Here is a 19736-nt window from a genome sequence, read left to right as displayed (position 1 = left end):
GAGGGCGGGAGGCAGGAGTCAGGAGGCAGAGGAGGAGGAGCAGGAGGAGGCGCGGGATAAAGGAGCGCTCGCTGCTCCCGCTCGCTCTCCAGCGGGGCTGAGAGAGGCATCATGGCCGCGAAGTCGGACGGGCGGCGGAAGATGAAGAAGGGCGGCGAGGTGGCGTTCACGCCGCTGCAGAACTCCGAGCACTCGGGCTCCGTGCAGGCGCTGGCCCCGGGGCTGCCCGCCGGCTCCGGGCCGGGCGGCGGCAGCGACGACGATGAGGCGCCCGGGGGCGGGTGCTGCAGCGGCGGCGGCGGCGGGGACGGCTCGGGCGGCGGCTCCCGGTGCTGCTGCTGCTGCTGCAGCGGCGGCAGAGGAGGAGACGGCGGAGGGGGCGGTGGCGGGGGCTCCCGGGGCTCGGGCGGGGGCTCGTCCTCCTTGTGCCTGCGGCTGGGCAGGGAGCAGCGGCGCTACTCGCTGTGGGACTGCCTCTGGATCCTGGCCGCCCTGGCCGTGTACTTCGCGGACGTGGGCACCGACATCTGGCTGGCGGTGGACTACTACCTGCGGGGCCAGCGCTGGTGGTTCGGGCTCACCCTGTTCTTCGTGCTGCTAGGCTCCCTGTCCGTGCAGGTCTTCAGCTTCCGCTGGTTCGCGCACGACTTCAGCACCGAGGACAGTGCCGCCGCCGCCGCCGCCGCCGGGCACTGCCCCGCCGCCGAGAGCAAGCTGCTGGTGAGCAGCGGCTCCGCGGCCGCGGACATCGACGCCGCTCGCCCCAGCACGCCGCAGAGACAGGCGTCCACCGCCAGCAAGGGCAACGCCACCAACAGCAGCAGCAACAGCAGCAGCCACGCCGCCGGCAGCGGCCCCGCCGGTCCCCGCGCTGGCGGCGGCCGCTCCGCGTCCTGCGCCTTCTGCATCTGGCTCCTGCAGTCGCTCGTCCACATCCTGCAGCTGGGGCAGGTCTGGAGGTGAGGAGCAGGGCGAGGGTGGTGCGAGGGCCGGGGCTTGAGCCCCTGGCCACGGGGGAGCACGCCCGGCCGCGGGAGGGACTGCGCCCGGCGAGCGGCCGCCAGCCCCGCCTCGGGGTGCCTCGTGGGGACAGCGCGCCCCGGCCCGCCGGGCCGTCGGGGTGACCGGGCTCCCGCAGGGCTGACCGAGCGCCGGGTGCCGAGGGGAGCCCCCCGGGTCCCGGAGCGTCCTGTGCTGCACAGGTGACCGCCCCGGGAGGCGCCCGGCTGCCTCCAGCCCGCGCAGCGCCAGGTGCCCAGAACCTCCTGGGAAACCTGCGCCGGAGGCTCGGTAAAATAAGGGAACCGGTGGGGAAAAGAGGACATACCCCTGTAACGTACATCTCCTGGTCTCCTCGCATGCGGCCAGCACACCGTTGCCGCCAGCAGGGAACTTCACTGGCAGGGAAGACTTACTTTCCCGTAACGCTCTGATGCCGTGTTTTGAGATTTATGTGTACATATGCTACAAACAGTCATCTCCTTGCTATGCATATCCATTTTCTATATACGTGATGTATTCACTTGAATGTCTTCTAAATCAAAGTTTTGAGTAGCAGTTCTCAAAATCATCTGCAAGCGACGTGCTGTGCGTTATGGAAAGGATGTGCTGAAGTGGGTTGGGAAAGACACTTGCTGGAAAAGAAGATGACATCATAGTTTTCAAAAGTAAAGTTTTCCTTCAGTTTTAGCAAATTTCTGGGAAAGAGTCATATGGAGGCTGAATGTCCTGCAAATACATTTAGTTCTGCCTGAAAAGTGCAGAGTTCAGAAGGCAGAGTGTATAAAGAGGTAAAACTTTCACATAAAATTTAGGAAGATAGATGCTGTGTTGAAGAAGGTCATGCAGTAGGGCAAGTGCGCTACAGCAACAGTGGAAAATACCTTCTGTGGTTTTTTTTGTCTGATGGATGGAAAGAAATTATGTCATCCTTCTGTTTTGGAAACACTCAGGACTTTTCATAACTATTTCATTAGGGAGTTTAATTTGTTGTTACTGTAAACTTCTAATGCTGATTCTTTTAATATCTGTCTCATCCTTTTGGGCAAAGTCTGTCTTTTGCTCTGTCAACATAATTTCCAGTGCAGCTCAGTTCTGCTTGTAGCCCTTAAGCATCAAGGAGTCCAAGATAGTTGACCAAAGATCTTGGAATGCCACGACTAAGTACCTTTTGCTCTCCAGAGTGTTTGATTCATGGTAACAAACTCAATTTTCCAAACTTGTGAAACTAACTAAAAGTTACAGGTGTGCTCATATTAACAATGACATGGCTTGAAAGGGAAGCAGAATTTTGAACAAAAAGTGATGCTTTGTTTCAAACCTTGAATGCCTTTATGCTCCTTTATCTTCTACCTTCAGAGATGTTTAACACAAGTTAAGGCTAGGACTTTCTGAATGTGATGGGTTTTGTGTAATGTTTAGTCCCCACCCTGCAGAGGTAGAAAGTAAGTACAGTGGCTTAAATTGTCCTTAGAAATTCGTGTTGATATTCGTACAGATAGAAGTCAAACAGTGTGGATTATGCTGAGTGATAGAGGAAAGAGTTTTACGAGGTCTGGTGTCATGACTCTGTATTGGAGAACACAAAGAGCAGGGAGGGTTGTGGGTGGAGCAGGGTGGGATCCAATACTGTGCAGCACTTCTGTCAGATGAGGTGTCCGGGATTTAGAGCTCTCCAGCTGCTTGCTTTTTGATGAAGCACAGCGTCTTTTAACATAAGATTTCCTCCTTGCAAAAGCACCTACTTCTCTATATTTAAAGCTAGATGAGTCTCTTTTGATCATATGCAGCTTTTCTTCATGTTTTATGTGCAACAGTGTAGGACTACCAGAATATTACACTGATGAGGCATGTTAGGACATTATTTATGGTTTAGCCTGTTACACTTTTTTTATTTTTTTCAGTGAAACAGAGCCATCAAATTGCCTGTCTCTCAGTAACTTTGTAGTGTTTATTTGCAGTTTCCCACAAACTTAGAAGTTATAAGGTCAGCAATATGGAGTGTTTCATATCAGCACTTCATAATTGATTAAAGTGGTTCAATTTTAATTCCCTACATATATTCCTGATTAGGGAGAGCCTTTGGAGACGTCTACAGCTAATAATCAGCCCCAAAGAGAAAAGTTGCATCAAACCCTGAGAAACTCTGTACATAAGCATGATGTCAGAACTAGCATGATCTGTAGAAATTTTCTGGAAAGAGTATCTCTAATCAGACACTTAATAGTCCAGAACTTCTACTCTGCAGTGTAACATTGGTACTGCCTTGAGCAAATAGCTCAAGCTGTTTGGGCTGAAAGATGATCTAAAGTGTTTTCCAGTTGCCTGTGTTTGGAGATTTAACTCCTTCTTTGACACAGCTGAACAGACCATGCTGGCTGTGTGGGCACCACAGGTGCACATGTGCTGGGATCACCATCCCAACAAGTGACAAAACCTGTTACCCTTTGTTCTGTGCCTCTCATTATATTTCTTCTTAGCTTTCACATTTTTCCTTTTTTTTTTTGCCCCTGGTTAAAGCTGTCCTGTAGCTACATTTAAATTTTCTGTTACTTATTGCACTGAATCTCCCACAAGTAAAAATGACAGTAATATGTCTCTCATTTCTCTATCAGGGATTGAGGGAAAAGTTTGCTTGTGCCTGATTCTCAAGCTACTAAAATTGGTGATCATTCTGTTTTCACGTGGTATTTGTTGTCTTCTGTCTCCTCTTAAAATTAATTGAATCCTGAGGTCTTCAATTTCCCTTTATTTGTCTCATTGCCAAAGGTTTTGGGGGCAATGATGTCAACTGCTTATTTAAGGAAACCATCCTGAGGAAAGAGCAGTACAACTGATGATCCCAGTGCTCTTAATAATCTTGAATTAAATAAAAAATTTGTAAAAATGTGTTTTTAGTAATTAATTCTGTCAGAATGACTTTTAACAATTTCAAAGCATTTCCTCTGAGATTAATATTTTGTTTACAAACATACTGAAAGCAAGATCATTGAAAATTATTATGTGTTAATTTTAACTAAAATGTGCTAATGGGAAATGAATGAGGTCTTTAATGTGGAATGAAACAATTCTAGAAGTAGGCAATCTAAAATTGCTAAAACAGTTTTTATTCTTTGAGTGTGAAAAAGGGGAACTGCAGGAGCAGCTAAGCTGCCAATCAGTTCTGAATAAAATTGTGATTTTTTTTTTCTTTTGAAATTGGTGTAGCTTCCCCCCAAAAAAACTTTGGAATATCAAATGGCTCCTTTAAAAAAAAAAAAATATATATATATATATATAAATATAATTTTTTTCCTCTGAGGCGTGGCTGTTCATGGACTTCCTGATTGCAGTAGCCACCTTTTAAAATTCCAGTGAATTTTAAAATTCACTGAGGATCTGCTTGCCACAGCAGAGTGCAGGAACTAGGCATTTGTTGGCAGCTAATTTCATGGTGAAATGTGATCGCTGATGAGATTCTGCCTTCAGAAATAGATACAGATATGTTTCCTTATCCATACTTCCAGTGTGTTCTGCTTTTTACCAGTGTTTCACCATGGAAATCACACTACGGAACCCTCTACTCCAAAGCAGGTGATGTGTGAGACCTCTCTTATTATTAGTAGACTCTGAGGGTTACAAGGAGGATGCAATACTCAGGGTGCTTCTATCCCATTGAAAGGAAAAATGAAAGAAGATGCTTAAATTTGGAGTCTGTAATGACCTCCGTGGAGGTATATGGGCCAGTAGGATTCAGATAAGCTATTGCCCTATGAGCCCAGCCTGAGAATGTGTAACCACTGCCCTTGAGCATCCTTTTGATTCCCTAAACTTCACAGGCTTAGCCATGATTTTCAGATTTTGCTGTGGATGGCAGGACTTGGTGACTGGATGTAAGAGATCATAGTGTTCACCTGTCATCTGTAGAGCTGGTTCATTTCCTTAAAAAAAGTTCTGGCTGAGGTTCCCTTGGTCTGGTAGGATTCAGATAGCCATGCTCCTGAAGCTGGGTGAAGGGATCAGTCAGCCCTGGGAGAAGTGGGGGTGGGAAGTTGGGTGAAGAGCAGGATGAGACTGGAGCACTTGCTGGTGCCCATCTTGTGGTGTCTGGATAGCAAGAAGTAGCTTCCTGAGACAGCTCCTGTGCCTTGCAGCAGGGTGTTGTGATCAGGCTGCCTTGGTGCTCAGAGTGCTTGGGAGTTCCCACAGTGTCTGTCATTTTGTCTGAAAGGCTGCAGTCAAAGTGCCTGAAAGGGAACTGTCAAGTTTCTGTAGCTAACAAGGCCAGAGGAAGGGTGAATCATTGAAAAGATAGGACTGGAAATTACCCTGTAAAATTATTTCTGGATAGCTGAAGCAATACTGAGATGATTAAGTATATCCCTCTCAACAGAGTCAGGGGGTTTGACTGAGACTTCCTAGCTCTATGGGAAACCACCTAGAGAAGGAGGAGGACACACCAAGTTACTTACTTGTCCTTCCTGGTGGCATTGTCCAGGACAGGTGTCTGCTCCTAAGTGGATCCTCTTCCCTGACATATGATGCTATGGATTGGCTATATCTGTTCATGTGTAGTACTAAGAAGCCATTATTTCCCCCATCCTTCCTGGTTCTTATTTGGAAAAAAAAGGAGTTGTGGCAAGATTGTAAAGGTGATGTTGGATTCTGAGACCAGGGTGAGTTGTAATTTCTCTGGTGCCCTGTGGAAACATTTTTCACAGGTCTGGATCATCTGCCAAAGAAATGTCATTGCTTATGGTCATAAACTTCACTTCTGCAATAACTTGACACTCTTAGAAGTAAAAAACCCAAACAAACCAACAATAAAAAAAAAGGGAAAAGGGTGTCTGCCCTGCATGTGAGAAATCCTGACGAATTCTTCAGGTTCTCACCGTTAAGCGTGACTGACCCCCTAAACTGGAAGTGCCAGCAAGGTAGTTCAAATTAAGAAAAACATCATCAGTCTTAGTTTGACTCCAAACTTAAATAGGTTCATTTCTTTCCACACTTTTGATCTACATAGTAGTTTTTGACACTTTTGTTCAGTAGCGATGTAGGAGTTTGGTGTAGTTATGTGGTCAATAATTCCAGCTGCCATTGGACTTCACACTAAGATGTGATAATATCTCAATTTGACACCAGTTTTTCTCACTGTTTTGAAATCTGTCAGATAATTTGTCACATGGAGTCCAAATTTATGAATCATAACCATTTCCTAGACAAGATTATTGCATATCCTCCCCATCTGTCTCTTAGTGTAGCGAAATGCTGCCACTCAGCAATGCCATATTTCTTTTATTGAGTTACTGCAGTGCTTGAGTTAAAATCCTACTGATCAACTATTTTGCTTGCTGTGTCTCTAGGTCTCAAGAAAGGTTATGGGCTGTCAGAAACAGGAAATAAAGTTGTGGTTTTTTCCCCTTTCAGCAGGATTAGAAGGGACAGCCCACCCTGTAAGTGGCCTGACCACATTTAAACTCTTGGTAATATATTCATCAGAATAAATATTCAAAATTTTTGACTCTTTTCATTCCCTTTTTTGCTTTATTTTTTGTTCTCTTTTCTGAAGATACTTGTATGTAGATGAAGTCTGTGCCTTTCATTTTTTCTTTTTGAAACACAGGAATGAAGCTTTACTATGTTCTTAAAAATCTCTTACAAGTCTGCATACAAATCAGATTTGGTATTCAGTTTATTCTAATAACTTTAGCTATGTGTAAAAGATGCTGATGTACTTTAGAAGAAAGATATTGTACTTTAATAATTAACAAGCGTTCTCTCTGTAGAGAATATTTATCAGTTACATAAGTTTTCAGATTTTCAAACGACTGCTTAAGCACTGATTTCTGATCATACAATTGGCTTAGTAGGAAAACTAATATTTTATACACAGAATGCTTTCTAGAAACTTATATATGGAAAGAATTTATATTTGCCTTTTTCCAAGAGTGGAAAATTGGTAAGATTACAGGGATTGGTGTTACAGAGGATTTCATGTTACCATATATAGTTATTGTTTTAGAGTCCTCTGGTGCTGTGAACAAATGTCTGTATGTACATACCATGAATTGAAAGAAATGCATCACATCATAACTTGTTTCTAAATGTTATAACCTTGCAGAAGGTTCTTCAACCAGATGAGGTTTCTTTTTTGTTTGTTTTGTTGTTGTTGTTATTGTTTTGGTGTTGGTTTTTATTGTTAAAATTTCTCTTACTTACATCAGAAAAAATCCTTATTTCTGAAAGATCAGTTTGCATGTCCACATCTCTTGTGGGAAAGCAAGAAAGTGTAACACCACAGCATAATGTGTAGCCTCAGTGATCCTCCTTCATTTGTCAGGTTATTTACATCACAGTCGGACTCGTTCAGAAGAGTATTCTCTTTGTCAGCTGGCTTAGTTGTTAATATTAGTCCATAAGAACTCACTTGACCACAAAGATACAAAAACTGTAATAAAACTAAAATTAAATCAATTCTTCTGTCACTTGGTGTTACCTTGTTCTTCTGTCTCCCTGTTCCAATTAAGTAGCTTTTAATGTATAGCAGATAAATCACAGCAATGACTTACATTTTCAGTAAACAGGTTGTTTGGGACGAATTTGTCAGGCACAGACAAAATCAATAGCTCTTTTGCTTGCACTTCAAGAAAAAACTTTTGTTTGCTTAAGTACATTTACAAAGTGGTGCCTTTTTTGTCAATTTTAGCACAGCTGTCAGTTGTGTGCATTGTGTCGAGTGGATATAGGTGTGGAAGGGGCAAACAGGCTATAAAAATAACTGCTTTGATTTACTTGATTTTTAAAATGAAAGGAGGCTGATATTAAGGAGCACATGATGGAGCATGTAGAAAAAGAAGAAGGTTCTGAAAAGGCATGGGAATATCAGTTAATACTGCTAACTATATAACTAACTCCAGTTTGTTTCCTTTCAGCCACTGACCAAAGAGGAATTGTTTGAATAATTTCCTAAGTGACTGCTTGAGAAACTGTAGAAGTAGGCAGGCAAACAGAAGAGTTCTATATCTGGGAAAATTCACAGTAAAAATGTAAGATACGCTGAGAAAATGCTAGATAAACTCTCACTGCAGTGAGTAGTCATCTGAACAATGACAAATAAAAATGTGAGATATCAGTCTGGCATAAGCTGACAGGAAAGAAAGTACTCTAAAACATCTTTTCATAAATTTTAGAATTAAAAAATAATAGGTCTTGGATATATATTTTTCCAAGATATTTTACCTGAATTTTCTGACAACCATAACATGAATTATCATCTCCCTGTGGGCTCTGGTTGCTGAAGTGGTTTCTTATCACTCTCCTTCTCATTCTGTTTCCCTGCCTGAATGGCTGAAATGGGTTATAATGTACTTTTCCCCCCAAGATAAAATAATTGCTATATTATGTTATTATTTTCATTACTTTTCCTTTGACAACAAGCCTGTGCTGCTCAGTATGTTCATGGTAAAAGGCTTGTGTGGTGAGCTGTATAAATCTTTTTGATTGGCAGGGATAATCAGTGGGGGTGGTTAATGTTATCAGTCACAAAGGATTTGATGTCACGAGTTGGAGCACATGGAGCCAGACTGTTTTGTGAGATGTTTTCAAGGGAATTTTAGGAGGTAATGATATGAGAGGGAGAGTATCTACTTTTTGTTCTCCTGAAATTGGAAGGTGTGACTTAGATGAGACTAATATACCAAGGATGGTGCTGGCTGCTTTAGAAAAAAGATGCAGATGTTTTATGGTGAATAAAAAGTGAATTAACCTACAGTTGGATGGACAGTTTTCCTCATCTCTATCAGCTGTTATATATCAGATTAGTTTCTGCCCTTAAAAATGAAGGTTAGCATTGCCACAGTTTTCAACATTACTCGCTTTAATGGGATGTTTTCACATAAAGATCTGATCTATTCTAGGGTCCTGCCAACTTTGAGTGGTGCTTTCCCATGGACAGTACATAGGATCAGTAGATTACTTCCTGCAGGACCAAGGAGAGTACCTTTAAATATAAAGAACCAGACATCAGCTATCTGTAGAGAGATCTATACATGCATAGAAAGCAATGAAAGCCACTATGCTGATATTTTCACATTTTAATAGTGGCTTGTGTGGAATGATAAGCTTTGTCATTATAAATGTGTGTGGGCTTTTATCTAAAGGAAGGACATGGATGCAGTTGTGTCTTTTCTTATTATTCTTCAACCCTAACCTTTATAGTCTCACTTTATATGGAAATATTTCTGTGAGACAGATCTGTAATAGGACTTTGCTCTGAAAGAAGAATTTAGGTCTTCTTCAGGCATATAAACCTGAAAAGATGACCTAGAAAATTTGGCCTAACAGTCTTGTGAGGGAAGCTATTTTACTGTGAGGCACTGGAACAAGCTCCCCAAAAAGTTTGTGGATTTTCCTTCTCTGTAGGTATTCAAAACCTGCCTGAATGTGATCCTGTGCAATTTCTTCTGTGAACTTGCTGTAGCAGAGGACTTGGACTGGATGGTCTCCAGAGGTCTCTTCCCACCCCAAACATTGTTATTCTGTGATTCTGTATGAAGTTAGTTAAGGAACTTAAACATCACGGACCATAATGTTCAGTTTGAAAGCTGCCTAGAGGCTTGTATTCCTGCCTTTTGGCTGTGTCCAGAACCTCCCCAGCACACACAGCCTGAGTTCCTCCTCATTTGAGCCCATTGCAAACCAGATGTTAGGCTGCAGTGGCACCAAAATCCCTAAGTGGATCCAGTTGGCAAGCATTGTTTAAATCTGCTTTATGAGCAATGACAAGCTTATATCCCCAAAAAATATTGCAGACTCAGCCTTGTTTTATAGTACTGGAGAAAGGTCCCTTGTGATTAGAGTATTTGCTCAGGTTTTAGGAGATTTGAGTCCACTGCCCTTTCCAGCTGCGAGGGGTCAGTTCTTGTCTCCCTGACTGGTTTCTGCACTGATGCTTAGGCAAGGCTGGATGGGGACATTTACTGCCCTTTCTGCTGGACTTGTGACATAACACTGACAGAGAAATGTCATTGTTGTGAGGACACATGGGAAGACGTAATAAGGCCTCGTACTGGGATCAAAAACAGATTTCCCTTTCTTCTTTAAGGTTTAATTATTTTTTTCTACCATTTCCCACCCTTTAAACTTCTCTCTTTCTCTTACCCTAAAAGTACATTACCAGTATTTCTGTTTACAAACATTCATGTTTCATGTATAGTATAACCACAAAGAGCACCATCATACAGATATACATGCAAATGCCTGCTTAAACTTACAGACTAGCTCCAGGTGACCTGAATTAGCTGAAGGATTGCTTTATTCATTTTTTTCATCAACCTTTCTTTGTCATATGTAATCAAACTTAGAAAAAGAGATAGAAAAAAGCTGGTTTTGATGTATGCACCCAGTAGTTCCACACTTTTTCTCTGCCATTTCTTGCAAAAGTGAATGAAATAACAATTTTAAAACTGCAATTTAAAAATTGTTTGAGCTCCTGGTTCTTGGTCTGAGTTGATTTCCTGATACCATTTTTGTAGTTGATTTTTATGACCATAAGCAGAAGTTTAATGGCTGAAATAAAACCCGATCTTCATGTTCCAGCTTCTCATTTCGCAACTCACCTCAAGCTCCACAGCAAGTGGAGCCCAGCTTTTCAGTATGCATAATTTTTTGTTGGCTTTTGGTTGCTTTTAGTCTGTGTTTCATAAGTTAAGAACTGCAGCTCCCTTTTACTTCAATTGGAGTGGAGTTTTTTATATTATTTTTTCTTAAAAGAGAAGGATATTTGAAGGCTCAGTTTGGGTAGCCAAAAGCAGAACATACTTCTGAAGATGTTATTCTTTAGTTATCTAGTCCATATTTGCGGTCTAGTCTATGGATATTATGAAGCCTTATTTTTGCAATATGCTTTGAGATAGAAGGAAAATTATCTAAGTAGAAACAATTCAAAATCAATTATCATTTCAATGTGTCTGCCAAAACAGGTTTTAAGTTAAATATGTTGAAAACATGAGCATCTTTCTATAATGGACAGTATTGAGCTATTAAAGTAAGATTTTAATATTTTAAAGATTTCTTTCCATAAGGTCTTATGCTTATTACACCCAGAATATACTACATAACTTTAAAGAAGTTGTGTCCTTCACCTCATTTCCTTCACCTACTACTTTTGCTGCTTCAGATTAGCTCATCCCCTCATCTTTTGAGCTGTTTTCCTTATTTGTTACTTTGCTTTTTAAACTGGATCCAGCATGCTGTGGGAAACTGTCCTAAGGGTTAGGAATTTTTCTAAACTGAGTGGAGAAGCTAGAATCAACTTCAACCTGAAGCTTCCAAGCACTGGACACTTCAGCTTCAGAAACAATGACATGAGTGTGTGATAGCAGACAAATAAGCTGAGGATAGAACATTACCTGTAGTATTGGTGGAAACTGGACTCAATGCAGAATTATTGAAAAAAGCATGAATGTAAACAGAGCTCATGGAATATTAAATGGATATGTTAAGATTGGGTACTTACAGAAGAATTACCCAAGTGAAGCCAAATACAGTGCAGAGGATAATTAATGTGGCAGAGAGAACTCAATAATAACGGCTTTGAACTTTTACAATAGTGTGCTAATGCATGTGTCAAAAGGAGGGATTGCATTTACAGTCAACAACCATTTGTTAGCAACTTTTACCACACAGGCAAATTAAGAACTCATGATAACATTGTATGAAAATTACCTTTCTGAATGAAGGGCTGTGTTTAGTCTTTAAGAATGTTATTCCTTTTTTTTTTTTTATGTACCTAAAAAATAAATTTTGGACACGTACATTTTTCTATAACCTGTCTTCATTCTCTTTGTGTCACTTCTGTGAAAGAGCTACTCCATTAATAATCCAATTGGGTTAGAGAATTAATTAGTTATTGGGACTGTTCTCTTCGTAGTTGGATTAAATCAAGAAAGTTTCTGAGAAAACGAGCATAGAGTGCAAAATAAGTCAGGAACCCATCAGCTCCTGAGTTTGTCTTATAAGAGGCTTACTCAGCCCCTGATGGTTGGTTTGGAGAAGCAGAACACAAAATCCCAGGAACTGTGAAGACTGTAGTTGAAATGGACTCATTCCCTTCTCAGTTTGTACCTGTTACTCGTGTGCTGTCAGGTGGACTGAGGATTTTGGCTTGTTTTGTGAGTTTATGGATACTTTGCTTTCATCAGTGAAAAGTATAGCTCCTTAAGAGAGAGAATGCTGGTCTCCTGACCAAACTGTGAATTGGGTCATTGAAGGTTCTTCAAGTGGGACTTGCCTGAGACAGCCCAGAGAAAATCTTTAATCTCTGTGTGTCCTCTGCTCTTGCAGCAGAGCTTATTAACAGCCTCCAGCCTCAGCCATGTTGAAAAGGTGGCAACCTGGAACAGGATTCTCCTGTTCCTATAAAAACTTCCTAGAACAGCAGGAGGATGATATTATGTGCAGGTTTGGGGATACTTCTGAAATAGAAGTAATGAGGAGTTGCTACTACTTCTGGTGGTTTAAGCACATGTTTAAGATAGAGGAGTATTTTTGAGGAAGTGCCTTTCCTAATTCATCCCAAAATCAATTTCAGACCTAGACTCAGTCCTTTTTCTTGAATCTAGCACTCTTTACACTGCCCATATCTTTATTACACACTATGGACTCACAAGGGAGTCAACCCATTCTCTGCTAAGAACCAGAATTTTTCTACAAGTCTATCTTTTATTAGGACAGGTGTGTGGAATACCATACTGCGTCAGAATTCATGTTAATATGTGGCTATCATTAATTCTTATGTTGTTTTACAAATGGGAGATTTATAAAACAAAAATAAAAGAAATTATGCTTTCATATCTTTCTATTTTTAAAGTATCAGGTACTCTGGCTTTCTTGAAGTGCAGAATGTATTGGATGGAAAGAATATTTTGAAAAATATTGACTGTCACCCTAATTAAGTATATTTCAGTAATTACATGAAACATGTAATGCATTTTCCTAATGCATTCTCTAGGTGGGAAATGGAGTTGCATTACATTAAAAAACCCATAAAATTTCAAGTTTTTAAATGTAATTCTATGTCTTAAAGGATTTTAAATATCCACAAAATGATTCATTGAACTTTGAAACAATCGGCATTTACATAATCAGCGTGTATTAACACGGAATATTTTCAATACCTCAGCAAAACCTATATCCCTAGTTTTTAATATTATACCAGCACCTAAGGAGAAAATATGACCAATAGCTTTATTTGACAGCTAGCACTAATGTAGGAGTCAAACTTAAAAGGACACTGTACATACTCGTCATCATAAGAAAAACCTTACAAGTATTCTTTTGAAGTTCACTTATGAATTCAGTTTGACTGTGTTAATGACTTGTACTGATTTCTCCAGCTTGAGCTTTATGAGTGCAAATACTTATGGAAGGTGTATTTTAAGCCCGAGTGCCAGAATATTAATCAAAACCTTAATTACATATTCAGTAGTAATATTCACAATTCATATGGGTCTTACTTAATTTCATTACTCATCCAATCAAGGATCAGAAGCAATGACATATGATTTAAATAGCAAATTGTTTTGGATATTTCTAATTAGTAGGAACAAAGGATTGGTTGTCAAAGAAATTAACTTTGGCACCTTGAAAACTAAGAATAACCTTGAAATAAGAATAAACTCAACATTCAAATCTGTTCACAGAAAATTTACTAAATGTTTTCATGCATGCTTACTCTATATAAACTATTTGAAAATAAATAAACGACAAAAATATGTCTTCTAATGGCTTTTCATAAATCATTCTTTATGAGAATTCTTCATGAACAGCAACCTTAATAGATATGAAGAAGACAGCAGGATTTATGCTCATTTCAAGCAATTGTTTTGGGTATAAATATTGCCACTATGACTCAAGAATGCATCTTATTTTGATACTACATCTTCGAGCAATGAAATTCTAATTTGGCCATAATGGAGAATGTCTCACACTGGATTTATCTTTACTATGTGGGAGCCTGTCACTGCTCCGTCTGTGCTTTCAATTCCCCATCCTCAAAAACCTGTGAAGTCTTTTAAGGGGACAAGGCTTTGAAAAGTCTGTCTGCAAACTTGAAGGACCAGTGGGAGAATTGGGTCCTTCTCTCTGTGCTGCTGTCACTCCATGCTCTGTTAAGTGTCCTTCATCTGCACTACAAGCCAAAGCTCTTTGATTCTGCGATCTACCACTCATGATGCCAGAGGAAGGTTGCTCTGTGGCTCCCTTGAAGCTGTAGTGGATTCTAAAAGCAAGGAAGCACAAAGCCATGGGAATAATTTAGGAATTATATTAATTGCCATCACTGAATGTATATATACCTGGGATTTGATACAAGCAATTTCCTTACACAGGCTGTCACACTTTTTTTTTCTTTTTTTTTTCTTTTTTTTTTTTTTTTAATATGAACATCAGTTTTGCCTATAGACTTCACAAAGAGAAGAAATCTGTGACAAAATAAGGTAGAATCTCAGGACTCTGAGCTGTAGAAGTATCTTCTTTAATTTCCTTTTTCTCTTGGCAAGTATTTTTGTCATATTCAAGCACTAGCTCTTCGAGACAAATAATGTTCACTTCAAAAGCCACTTCCTCCTCAATAAATAATTCAGAATCACAGATTGTTCATGAGGAATTATCAACACACTAGTAGTAATTTAATATACCAAGCAATAGCGCTTACTTTAGCCTACATAAGATTTAAATAGAATATGACAGTTTAGGGTCTCCATTTGCCCCATGGCATGTTGGGATCAAACTTGGCAAGTGGTTGCAGTGTTCTCATATCTTCTGAAGAAGTGAATGAAAGTTGCATAATTCAGAGAGGATTTCTTAATTACATGCTAAATCAGAGTTTGCTTGCTTGTGTTCTGAATCCAAATTGTAGCCCAGGACCAGCTTTAAAGCATGTGAATATTTTCTCTGAACCTTGTTAACTAGCATCTCACAAACTTGCAACTTTTTTTTTTTTTAAACTTATTATTTTGAGGCAGTATTTCAGTATATTAGTTACCTTTGATTTATCCCATGGGTGAAAGGCTGAACCTACCCTTCCTGAACTGTCTGACACATGGGATCCATCAGTTGAGTATAACATGCTTTCTGGAAGTTTTACCTCTTTTGCTTTTTCAAAGAGTCAGTTGTTTTGGTTTTTTTTCCCCCCTTCCATTCCCACTAGTAACCCAACACCACTGAGTGGTAGCTATTCGTTGAGCAAGATTTGTTTTTTTCACAGTCATAAATGTGGTGAAAAAGAGACAAATTCCTTCTCACTCTAATGCTTTTGCCTGTTGATAGGAAAATGTAAAACTGGTAGTATATCAATGGCAGACATATCATGTACTACTAGAACTGTCATATCTGAACTCAGATTGGGACTTTTCATACATTGCTTTTTCTGGAGTGGCTCAAATGTATTCACACTGGTTTGTCACAAATTTGGCATAAATTTTCTTCTGTTTTGGCTGAATAACAATAGGCACTCCTACAAAGGTTTGGGGCTATAATAATTTAAACCACAGCAATTTATCTTCTATCCTTGGAAGTGGGTTTGTATGGAAGGCAAGGGATGCCTACAACCAAGAAATGTTAAGTACAATGCTTAATGTTATGCATTTGCCCTTTGTGTTCTCTACAGTCTGTGTCTTCTAGAAAGACCCTTTCTAGGTAGCCTTCTATCTATGTTTATGACAGAGATGTGTGATGAAATCATACCAAGAGACCTGTAATTGTCTTGGTGATAAGAGGCATTCCAGGACCATATTTCCATATTTCGACAGAAAAATAGCAGATTGAAACTGAGACTGGGGAGTAACATGTTTTCATGTGTTGTTGTGAAGAAAATAATTGCCTTTCAAACTTCTACAGTGTTCTCTAATTCATCTGGCCAATAAGGTAAAAAAGATAGCCAGGACTTCTCTCACTACCTGTTTGCCCACCAGGAAGACTATATCTGGATAATTCTTTCTCCAAAGTTCCACTATAATCGGAGTAGATTTAGGAATGCTTCAAGGGAAGCCATTCCAACTTCATAAAAATCCCTGCTTCCTGGAGGAAAGGCAATGCCACAGGTTTTGGCTCATTACTGTGAATGTGAATGTAATGCTGGTCTTATTTAACTTCCTGGTTAACCTGGACTTTCATCAGAACTCCACCAGAGATTTTCATTTTGGAAACAGTTTGCTGATCATATGGCATGCATGGAAGGAGCAAGGAACATTAGGTCAGTGACATATAGAAGTAAGGAACATTAGGTCAGTGGTGGCTGTGTTTCTACTTTGATTTAAAGTGTCTTTAAGATGTTCAGAAATTTTCTTTATATTCCAGTGGGATGAGAGATTGGGTGCATAATGGAGCACTGGTGTTCAGCACATAACTCAGGAGGCTACAAGGGATGTGTTTTGAAGCATCAGCTATTATTGTGCAGCTGGATGAAGGAGACATCTAAAGATGTATTCTTGTCTGACTTAGAAGCTGGTCTCAGGTTGGTGCTGACACATCTGGAAGAAGGACTTCAAACATATATATATATATATATATATATATATATGTATGTATATGTATGTATAAAATAGGTGTAAAAGGAGGAAAATGGGGAAAATGAGGAGAGAACAGTGGATCTAGAATTGTTAACAGGAATTTGGTTAGCAAAGAAAACTCTAAGGTGCTGATAAAATGTCAATGACACACTGCTCCTAGGATGGTGCTTGACCTGTTCAGTGGCTGAATGTTGTCCATAAGTAAAAAGGTGAAACGTGGATACAGACCCATCAAAAGCCTGTGCAAGAAAAGAGAAGTGGAAACCCCTGTGCAGGACTTGAATCATGTGAATTCTTGACTGGAAATAGGGACTTGTATGTTGTGGCTACTAAGAAAAGAGAACTGAAATTAGTGACATGCTGGTATTCTACTGAGTATTAATGATATGATAAATTGAAAGCGTGGGATATGTGTGTTTAAAAAGTAATTTTTTAGAAGGTCTGCAAAGGTGATTTACCTGGCCTAGCATTGGGTGGCTGGAGTAGTGTTGTGAAAAGGGAAGAGTAGGCATTCCAGAGATCTGTGAAAATGTTATCCATTGTGGGGGATTTAAACTGCTTGAATGGATACTGGAGAGTACAACATATTAGTTACCATCACAGTTGTTTTCATGTGGAGTCTTCATCAAGTAGCTAATGTATTAGGATGTGTCACAGTGTTCTGGTTTTGATGGGGATATTTTAGACCTTTTAGAATTTCTCAGTAAGGAATGAGGACACTATGGAAGACTGATAACACTGAATAACTTTCAACAGCATGATGACAGATAATTTCATTTTATGTTTCTTGAAGAAATGAAGTTTCTACATGGTTTGTTCTGTTTTGTTTTGTTTTCCCCAAAAGAGCAAAATTTCATAACTGAGGCAATCACCTAGTAAGAAAAATTTGCTCCTGCAAATATATAAAGAAATTATAATTTTCTTTGAAATTGATTATGCTAACACTGCAGGGAATCTGAAAGTCAAAAAAAAAAAAAAAAGGAGAAAAAATTGTAGGGTGTAGCTCTTAAACAAAGTGTGTGTTTACAACAGTTAGGAATCTGCAAATAATGGCTTACTACCTTGCCTCCTTTCCTTCCCTGTTGTTTAAGGAACACTGAGGCTCAGAGGTCAAGAGGTTTGAAGATAAAAGTGAGACTTTCCAAAACCAAGCTCATCTGGCCTTTACAGAAAAAAGACCCAAAACAAATAGCAAAACACTCTTCAGCTATGCAATAGGGACAGAAAAAGGAAGAAAGACCGCTGCTATTTTACAAGAAGGGATATTAAAGATAATCTAGATAAACTTGGTAATTTCCCTAATTTTTCAGCAAAGACAGTTCTATTATCAAGGTGGTAAAGGGAAGAGAGATCATGTATATGATGATAGTAAATATAATACATACATGTATACATAAATATATACAATATATAAATATATATGTGTATATAAATATACATCCAAAGAGTTGTTAATTATAGTAAAACAGAAATAGCCACTACTGCAGTGAAAGCAACAGTAAATGAGGTCTTGGAAAAGTCAAAAGGAATTAATAATTCCAGTTCCAGAATACTGAAAGAGCTGGTGAATTGCATCTGTGTTTTTAATCTGTTAATATAAATGTGGCACTGTAAGACTGGAGAACAGCTACATATTTAGGAAGCTGAGAAATAAAATTATTCACCAACTATCCATCTATGACTAAGTGCTACAAGTGTTCTTTCCTTTAAAAACTTTTATAAAGACATACAGTTAAAGGACAAGGGGCAAAAGAAATAAAGTGTAACAGGGTTGGTTTACTAAAGATTGGCACTGCCAGACTGAGCAGGGAACTTTCCCAGTACTTTACTGAATTTTATAGGGAAAGGAAGTGTGTTGCATGTTTTCTGTCTGGCAAGGAAAATTTTGTAATGCTCCCTGGAAGTTTTCAGTAGAGCTGGACAGGAAGGGGAATAGCAAGAGACTGTAGAGTATGAAAGGGATTAATTCACTGGCAGGTGTGTTTAAATACAACCAATGGAGCTGAATTATGAGGGGCACTGTGTGGCCACAGCCATGGCTTCACTGGGTGAACCAAAGCTCATGGCACACTGACAGCTTATATGCCTGCTGTTAGTCTCTTCCTTCTCAGCCTCTCATCCAGGAGACATATGTTTAAATCACTGCATTACCATTCTGCCAGAATTTCCAAACTATAGCTCTTTTTGTTTTCAAAATTCTGAATTTTATATCAGATAGAAGTTTGCATTTCACAGCCTAGTCTGAGCATATTGGGATTTTGTTTATTCTCCAGGCATGATCTGAGCAGATAAAAAAAAATTGCTGGTAGAAATACAGTCAAAACTAATTGAGTCTTTCTACAGTTTAATTTTGCTCCACAGAGATGTATTGTCACATGCTATGAAATCAGGGGGTTTAAAAACTTCAGAGTCAATGATTTAAGCTTCCGTTAAACATCTCCTCAAATAGGATTCCAGCTTGTATATTTGTGGCATACCCTGAGACCACAGTTAAACTGGAGCTTCCCATATGTTGTGGCATGCCAGAAAATTCTTGCTTAAGTTTTGCTATGACAATATATCTACAGGACCAGGTTTTTTCAAAAGGTACAATACTCAGTTTAGATACCTAGTCTTGGTGAGAGTTTACTGGTTGCTCATCCCCTGGGAGCACACAGGTGTTTATTCTGTGTCTGCAAAGTGATGGAAGAAATGCTGTCACTGAAGATTGAGTAACTTTATGCCATTTAGATCCAATGTGTAGGGATAAACTACTCCAAACAAAAGCTAGCCTAGGTGTTTTACTTGTGCCTTGCACTTTGAAAGACTGCCTGCTTGGGGTTTCAGGGTGCTTTCATCAGTTCCTGCAAACTGAGGTGCTTGTGAATTTTGTGTGCGCAGAATTTGTAGTATCCTTAAATTAAAATGTGGAAATTATGTCATGTTGCTGTGGAAATGTCTTTATTTTAATTTTAATACTTTGAAACACTCTTACCTGCTGCTACAGAATAAGCACGACAGAATAAGCACGACAGCCAGAGAATGAGACTAAATGAGAAACAGTGGTATTGCATCACTGGGCCAGAATATATATTCCTTGTCTACAATTGTAATGACACAGGTATACGTCAAATAGTGTTGAAGCACTTTCTTTAGACTGTGTTCAGTAGTGTTTGCTGACTGGTTGATACTAGAGTTTTTTTAACCTCA

The 19736-nt window shown here is 39.8% G+C and overlaps 1 protein-coding gene across 1 annotated transcript in view; it reads left to right on the top strand.

Moving 5' to 3' along the window:
* Positions 1-111: 111 nt before the first annotated feature.
* Positions 112-19736, top strand: part of XKR4 (XK related 4) — a 211814-nt gene continuing 192189 nt past the window's right edge. The window contains exon 1 of the mRNA XM_041473757.1: positions 112-959. Coding sequence (XP_041329691.1) covers positions 112-959 — 848 coding nt within the window. The remainder of the gene's footprint in view (positions 960-19736) is intronic.

Source organism: Pyrgilauda ruficollis, unplaced genomic scaffold, assembly GCF_017590135.1.
Source record: "Pyrgilauda ruficollis isolate IOZ18807 unplaced genomic scaffold, ASM1759013v1 scaffold30, whole genome shotgun sequence".
Taxonomy (NCBI): domain Eukaryota; kingdom Metazoa; phylum Chordata; class Aves; order Passeriformes; family Passeridae; genus Pyrgilauda; species Pyrgilauda ruficollis.
The sequence above is the reverse complement of the archived record's forward strand: the minus strand, read 5'-3'. Positions and strand labels throughout refer to the sequence as shown.